General features: G+C 35.0%; 1 protein-coding gene across 1 annotated transcript; it reads left to right on the forward strand.

Annotated features, from left to right (window-relative positions):
* Window positions 1-1,059: 1,059 nt before the first annotated feature.
* Window positions 1,060-4,382, forward strand: LOC107418319 (phenylacetaldehyde oxime monooxygenase CYP71AN24). The gene is made up of 2 exons (XM_048473065.2): window positions 1,060-2,089; window positions 3,536-4,382. Exons 1-2 carry the CDS (start codon window positions 1,130-1,132, stop codon window positions 4,145-4,147), a joined length of 1,572 nt encoding a protein of 523 aa, XP_048329022.2. The 5' UTR covers window positions 1,060-1,129; the 3' UTR covers window positions 4,148-4,382.
* Window positions 4,383-8,459: the final 4,077 nt, after the last annotated feature.

Genomic DNA, 8,459 nt, shown 5'->3' on the forward strand with positions numbered 1-8,459 from the left:
AAAATTACATCATTGTACGCGTGGCAGCTTTTTATGGGTTAAGTACTAGCATACAACTCAATAAACATGTTATTGCCCCAAAAAAAAAAAAAAAAAAAACACTCAATAAACGTGTGGTATCCAATAATTTTTTCCCTCTAAAGGACCAAATTAATTTGCATTCTCTATTCTTGGTGGTATAGGTAAGTTGTTTTTAGATTTAAGACCAATTATGCATTTTAAAAGAAAAAAAGAAAAAGTTTTGAATCCAGGGAAAGCAGGGGTTTCGAACTGGGCAAGATATGCACCAAAAAACAATGTGAAAGTTCAGTTGAAATTCAGTTTTAATATGTCTTTAATTTTAAATAAAATAGTTAATTTATATAATATATTTTCTATCTAATATATTAATATATTATACATCTCCCATTAGACTGGGTCAGATTTTCGGCTTGGAATGGATAAGAGGGACTTTATCCATATCCTCACTTTTAATAATTAAGTAATCAAAAAATTCATTGTCAAATATTCGGCCATCATAGGATGGTTTTCTCTTTGTCCAGCAATTTCACCGGGCAACCATAGAATGGTTTTTTCTTTGTTAACCAAAAAAATCAAATCTTGCTTTGATTTTGTTATCAATACACTTTTCAAACTACAACCACAAACGTGCAGAATTAGAATTTTTATTTATTTATTTCACTTTAAGTCGTCATTCCCTAATTTAATTTCTATCAAATTTTTATGTGAAAGCCGTCCAAAAATTTCTTCAACGTCGAAAAAAAATCTTCATCCACGAGCCCAATAGGAAAAAAACAAATCTTACATAAGATAGAATTATATTATTATGACATGAGCAGGAACACAAAGTTAAAAAAAAAGCTAGCGGAATATTGAACCCACGGTAGGATAGTTTTATTGAACAAGAATATTCCACCGTAAAATAGTATTACTGAACCAGTTTTCTTCGTCAACATTTGAATTGAATTTAGACTCCTTATCAACAAACATGACAATTAATAACCAGAAAAAATCAGATTGCTTACACATTGATTTCATGTTGCACAGGCTATAAAATAGTACGCAAAATATACATATTTGGACGACCGGCAAGGCTATCCTTCACTTTTTTGTGTGCTTAAACCGAAGTATGGAGGTGTTATCATTTTTGTTGCCTGTTTGGGAAGAGCTACAAAGAAGCAAACTCTTCACTAATTACTTCATTTCTCTCCTTTTCCTCCTTTTACTTCTCTTCCTTTCTCTTCGCTTCACATTTTTTCTCGCTAGACCACAAACCAAACTCAAATTACCTCCATCCCCACCAAAGCTACCCATTATTGGAAACCTTCACCAGCTATCCAACCTTCCTCACCGATCTTTCCAAGAACTCTCTCAGAAGTATGGTCCTCTAATGCTCTTAAACTTGGGCTACACTCCAATTCTCGTGGTTTCTTCTGCAGATATAGCTAAAGAAATAGGCAAGATCCATGATATCGTTTTCGCGAATCGGCCCAAATCCATGGCTGCTGATATTTTCTTTTATGGATGTTTGGACTTTGCTTTTGTACCATACAGTGAGTACTGGAGGCAAGCTAAGAAATTATGTGTTGTCGAACTTCTGAGCATGAAAAGAGTGCAATCTTTCGGATTTATCAGGGAAGAAGAAACTGCGGGATTAGTTCGCAAGTTACGCAATGCGAGCTCAAGTGGGTTTACAGTGAACTTAAGCCAGATGCTGAGTGAAATTTCAAGTAACGTAATTTCGAGATGCATTCTTCGGCAGAAATGCCAAGAACACGAAACTAGAACCGCGTTTGGAGAGCTCACCAAAAGGGTTATGTTCCACCTTACATCTTTCAAATTTGGAGATTATTTCCCTTATTTGAGGTGGATGGACGTAGTTACTGGCATGGCTTCAAGCCTCAACTCAACGTTCAGAGAATTAGACCTTTTTCTTGAAAAGATAATTGAAGATCATAAGGCTGCTTTGAGTGGTAAGGATGAACAATCCTCTGATCACAAGGACATAGTGGATATTCTCCTCGAGGTTCAAAAAGATGGCGTTTATGACATTGAACTTGCTAATGACAACATCAAAGCCATTTTGATGGTATCTCCGTTCTCATTTTAACCTTTATATATATTTACTTATATATTTGATTAATTTTTATATGATGGGGCATATTGTCATGGCAACAAACATTTGATTACATATAATTTCAATAATATAATTTATGGATTAAATGTAATTAGATATTAGGCGTTTATAGTAGCAGAATTGTATATGTTATTGTTTTTACTAAACTATTTTCCCAACTTATAATGGAAGATATAATAATATGATCGATGTTAAAAGTTATCACATAACTAACTAGATTCTTAAAATGTAAATCAAATTTTAGATTATTAATTAAAATTTTATCTATATAATTTGTCACATTATCATGTTGCAGATTCTTGACCACTATATATAAGTTGGGAGATAATATAATTTTATATATATATATATATGCTATAAAACATACTTGTTCCCCTTCACAATATGGGTGTCTAATATCTGACTACATGTTATCTAATAAAAGCCTGTAATATGTCGCGTAATGTTAGGCACTTAAACTATAAAGGGAAAAAGTTGTGTTTTATAGCATATATTTCTCTTAGAAGAAATCTATCCAGGATCATTGAAGACAAAGTTACATAAACTGTTGTATGACAATGTAACATCTTGCAATAATTTGCATGATTTTAGTGGCGAATCTAGAAAAATTTAATTAGAGGGGTCACCATTGGAAACATCCCAACCAAAAAAAAAAAAAAAAAAAAAAAAGTCAAATTATAACTATTCATAATAAAACAAAAAATTACTTATTCACTTAGTAATTTATATCTTCTATTTAACTATTATGATGTAGTAATATAAAATAATTAAATAGTTTAATAATAGAAATAATATTTAAAAATAAAAAGATTTTCATACATTATACTCCAAAACTAAAATGAAATTGATATTTTTTTATTAAAAAAAAAAAAAACTAGCTTCAATGGTGAAAGATTTTTTTAGATATTATTTGTTTTTTTTTTTTTTTTTTTTTGTTGGGGGTGGGGGGGGGGGGGGGGGGGTAAAAGAAGAAACTAGTAGGCTTACATGTAAAATTAAATATTTTTGGATTGTTTAGTAGTTTTTTTTCCTCATGTTTGATAGAGTATTTGATGTTGTATTAGATAAATTAATTAAGCTAAAAGGGAAAAACTAGATTTTATAAGGAAATTAATGAATACTAGATACGAAATCATAAATTGAGAGGAGGCACAAGCCTAAATTTTAGTAATAATTATGTAATTAATTAAGAAAAATAACCTGTTAAAATGTTTTAAAAAAAAATTTGAGGGGCATTTGCTCCCTGGTGCTTATGTAAATCTAACCATGCATGACGTTGTCTTAGATGATTCCACATAAAAATCTCTAGAACAAAATAATGATTATATATGTATACACACATAGAAAGAGATGTTAATGTCCACATACTAAAACACCATTATTTAATCATATTTTCAGATCTTGTTTGTGGGAGGAAGTGATACTGACTCAGTAACAATGGAATGGGCAATGGCAGAGCTTGTGAGGAATGAAAGTATAATGAAGAAAGCGCAAGAAGAGGTAAGAAGGGTGGTGGGGAAAAAATCAAGCATAGATGTGAATGATATTAATCAAATGGATTATTTAAAATGTGTGATCAAAGAAACTCTAAGGCTACATCCAGCGGGTGCGCTGAATTTAAGAGAAACATCAGAAAGTGTGAAATTGGGAGGCTATGATATTCCTCCTAAAACCAAAGTTATTTTGAATTCATGGGCAATCCAAAGGGATCCTAATTTTTGGGATAGACCAGAAGAGTTTGTCCCTGAAAGATTTCAGAACAACCAAGTTAGTTTCAAAGGCCAAGATTTTCAACTCGTTCCATTTGGTTTTGGAAGAAGACAATGTCCTGGTATGACATTTGCGATGTCCCTCGTTGAGTATGTGATGGCCAATCTTTTATATTGGTTTGATTGGAAGCTGCCTTGTGAGAATAATGGAATGCCAAAGAACTTAGACATGAATGAAAGTGCAGGGCTCTCTACACATATGAAAAACCCTCTTGTTGTAGTACCAATACCAATTACCTAATGATGTCGGTGAGCGATGCATTTAGAAAAATGCCCATAGTTATGTATTAGTCTGTTTATATGTATAAATAAGGATTGAAATCTTTTGTCGTTTTTCTTGTTTCCATCCTGTCTTTTATTAATATGATACCATATAATTTGAGACAGGAAGGAAAATGAAAACAAAAGATTTCACCATAAAATGAAGCTAAACATGAATAATACCACCCATTATATACGATGGGTTATTACTTAAAGTTGTTTTTACATTTTATTTGAGCTTGTTGTGATTGAAGGATTATAGGTGATGTTAATGGGCTTATCATACTCGCGCATATTCACCACATGAGAACCAATTGGATGGTTGTGCAGTAGTGGTGCTCCAGACTGTAACTTAAGGATGCCTAGGTATAAAAAATTCAATTGTATTAGACGTATAGTCGAACTTAAGCTTCTTTTTTTTTTTTTTTTTTTTTTTTTTGCATTTTTATTATTATTAGAGGTAGACATAGGTTCAATTCAATTGGTTATTTTTATTTTTTTTTTTTAATGTTCTGTGATGCAATGTTTAAACGGTGATTCAAGCATACAGTTTAAAATTAACTTAGACTCAAGAAGCTTAAAAAGGTGATCTCTTGCATATTCATCCTAAATTTCCGAGGAAGAAAATTAAATTATATAGCATTTTTCTGTTCTACATATTATTGAATTCAAAATTTCTTAATAAGAATCAATCTGGATTCAAATCACTGGTTAAACTTAATAAATAAATAAATAAATAAGATAAATCATATCTTGATATCTAAAATTTTAAAATTGTGCGATTTAAATTCTAAATTTTTAAATTTGACCAAATTAATTTTTAATTTTTAATTTATTACAAGATTTGTTATATAACGAATTGACAGAATCATTAATGGACATGCATGTGACTTGACCCCACTTATTAATCGGGCTGAATTTTGAAATAAAAAATTAAATTTAATTATTTTTAGCTATACAAAATTTAAGACTTTAAGTGCAGTCTTACTTGGGGCAAAACGACAACCACCCACACAATCCAACCCAACCCACCCTCTAATAGTCTAATACACTTTCTTCCTCACATTTTCTCAACAACCAAACACAGCCTACATACCTTAGAGAAAAAAAAAATCTTGGAAAGAATAGATGCAACAAGATCATCAGAATTGGTCCAACCTTCTGGATTAGAAACCAAAATGGAAGCCAAATATAAAATCCCATCCCGAAGTACACCGGAAATTTTTCATGTTGACGTTGTTGACTGAAAAGGATCAAATTTTGACTTTTTGACTCGGTAAGAATTCTAGATTGACTGAGGCGCTATTGCGAAGTATGCATCGACCCGAGTCTATAGACTAGTAGCACGTAAAAAACAAAACTATAGTTTAAAAGTTATGAGTAAAACAAGTTGAGATCCAAACTGTCCAAGGGTGCCAAAGTTGACTTTTTGTTCTTGTAAAATTGAACTTTGACTTATGTGTGGTTCTGAAATACTTGTCGATACGAATTCATAGACTAGCAGCATGTCCAATTTGGACATGTGGTTGGAAAGTTATGGACCTATGAAGTTTTTGTAAAATAGCTATTACTATTCATCGAACTGTGAGTGTGCATGAACAGCGACACCATGTGTAGCATTATAAAGGATGCCATGTGTCACAACAAGAAAATGCCACATTTCAGATAATTAAATATTATATTATATTATATTATTATTATAATATATTATATTATATTATTATTTTAATATTATTTTATATATTTATTTATTTATTTTCTTTTTCTTTTCTTCTCCCCCATGTGAAAAATAACCACGGGACTTTCTCCTTCCTTTCTTCTTCTCTTTTCCTCTCTCCCTCCTGTCGGTCCCTCTCTCTCTGTCTGCATCTCTTCCGGCCATCGGACGACTACACACACCAGGCGACGGGATGGCCCATGGCTAGGCGAGCCCGGCCATTGAATCTCCGGTCAGTTGGCCGATGGACATGCTGGGATCGGCGCCCAAAACCGTCGACCTGTACCCTCCCTGTTGGCCAGTTTTCTGGCAGCTATCGGCCATGTGACGGGTTCTTTCCTACGAATTTGGGCCCCCTGAGTCCGTTTCCAAGCTCGGATTGGCTCAAATCTTGCTCATTCGCGATATATGACAAGAGCCCATTTCGGCAGCAACTTCACGACAGGATTCCGGCTACCTCCGTCGTTGGTTGAACCACTTGAATGTAATTGTCAAAATACTAAAAAATCCCAAAATTTGCAGTTGAGGCCATACGGGTTCATCTTGTTGATAATATTAAGTAGAAGGTCTGAAAGGATCGTTATAGATTTTTGTGAGTTTACTTGTATGTTGATTGGAATTATTAAACGAAAATTATAGTTAGCATGTGTATAGATTGATATATATATATATATATATATATATATTCACGTACTATGAACATGTGATGCATATATGTATGTATATTCATATATCTATATATATATATATGTATGTATGGAGGTGTGTGATTTTTATATGAAATATATAATTATATATATGTGGATTATATAAATTTGAAAGGAAGTATTTAATCCAGCGATGTTTATGAGATTTTGATATTTGAAAATATATGATTTATTGGATAGTATTTAATCTTATGTAGTTAACTATATATAACTTTTTATATGGCTTCACTGATAATATTTTCAATATAAATTGAATTGAAGGTTTGAGAAATTGATTATATTGACATGTTGTGATCAAAATTATATTTATGTAATTTTGTGAATTTGATAAAAGTGCATAAATTTAAGTCTATCTTATAAAAATTCAAATTTTATAATATTATATTATATTATAAAAAATATATATATAATATTATAAAATATTTTTATCGGTTTTCGATGCACCATACACGTACCGATGTCCTGTAATTGTGGATGTGATTAGCGCGCAGGTGGATGTGGATGTGATTAGCGCACAGGTTGATTTATAGGGTTGTCCTGTGGTTGCTATCGGACTGAGGGTAGACAGGGTATAATGCACAGTGAGCATCAGTCACCCTCGGTCATGGCCAGGACATCTGTTAGCAGTAGCGCGGTGGGACCCCACGCAATCATATGCCGGTTTCTCTCTTTAACCTCCCCGTCAGACGGTGCTTTGGGATGCTGGGCACTGTAGGACACCACTGGTATATAATATATGCATCAAGTATCTTTTGTAACACCCCATCCCGAACCATGTCGGAATTTTTGCACGTTGACCGAGGTTGACAGTTGACTGTTGACTTTGACCGTTGACCAAAAGGGTCAAAAGTTGATTTTTTGTTCCGGTTGGAATTCTAGGTTGACTGAGGTACCGTTACGAAGTACACGTTGGCACGAGTTCGTAGACTAGTAGCACATTGAAAACGGAGCTACGGTTTGAAAGTTATGAGCAAAACAAGTTGAGGTTCAAACTGTCCAAAGGGTGCCGGGAGTTGACTTTTTATGGTTGTAGAATTTTGCTTTGACTTTGGCATGGTTGTGAAGTGCTCATCGATATGAGTTCATAGACTAGAGGCATGCTTAAAATGGACAGCCGGTTAAAAAGTTATGGACGCGTGAAGTTTACCGGATACCATAATATTTTAATATTTTTGAATCGATGAACAGTGAAATGCCATGTGTTGTCACCTGATTGGTCCACGTGGATGACCAGTGTCAGCACTGTGGCTTTTATTTGACAAAAATCTAGGGGAAGAGAGAGAAAGAGAGAGAGGAGAGAGAGAGAGAGAGAGAAACCGACCGGCCGTCGGAATCTTCAAATTTTCCTGCTGATTCTCGTTACACGCACATTTCCAGCCAAACCCCAAAATTTCACGGCCGTTGGTCGCCGGATGCGCCAGGATCGAGGCGGCGAAGTTCGGCGGCGATTTTTCCCTCCACCGTCGGCCACCTCCGTTTGCCCTGTTTTCGGCCATTTTCAGGCCCCAAGCGCCAGCCACCCCTCACCACCTCCTCAAGTCCGGCCTACCCACCAAATTTCACGGCCACCGGACCTCCGAGGTGCCGGGATCAGAGCGTTTTCCGGCGAGGGGCCGAAAATCTTCAAACCCCGATTTCTCCGCCGTTCGGCCTCCGTTTGCCTCACCGCAGGTCCCGTTGGAACCCTCTCCCCTTGATCTACAAAAACCGCCAAAAATCTCAACCAACAGCCACCGCACGCGCCGCCGCCAGCGACGGTTGTCGGTGACCGCAGTGGCTCGCCGAAAGTTACTGTTCCGGTGAGTACCCAGTTGCACTGCCGGTCCTTGTCCACTATGTCCGACCTCCTGAATCCAAATCTGGCCTCC

Source organism: Ziziphus jujuba, chromosome 2 (assembly GCF_031755915.1).
Source record: "Ziziphus jujuba cultivar Dongzao chromosome 2, ASM3175591v1".
Classification (NCBI taxonomy): Eukaryota; Viridiplantae; Streptophyta; class Magnoliopsida; order Rosales; family Rhamnaceae; genus Ziziphus; species Ziziphus jujuba.

Bases quoted from the DNA above. Each gene is read 5' to 3' on its own strand.
- LOC107418319 (XM_048473065.2), top strand. From the start codon at position 1,130: ATGGAGGTGTTATCATTTTTGTTGCCTGTTTGGGAAGAGCTACAAAGA. The intron at 2,090-3,535 runs GTATCTCCGTTC...TCATATTTTCAG, and splicing joins ACATCAAAGCCATTTTGATG to ATCTTGTTTGTGGGAGGAAG.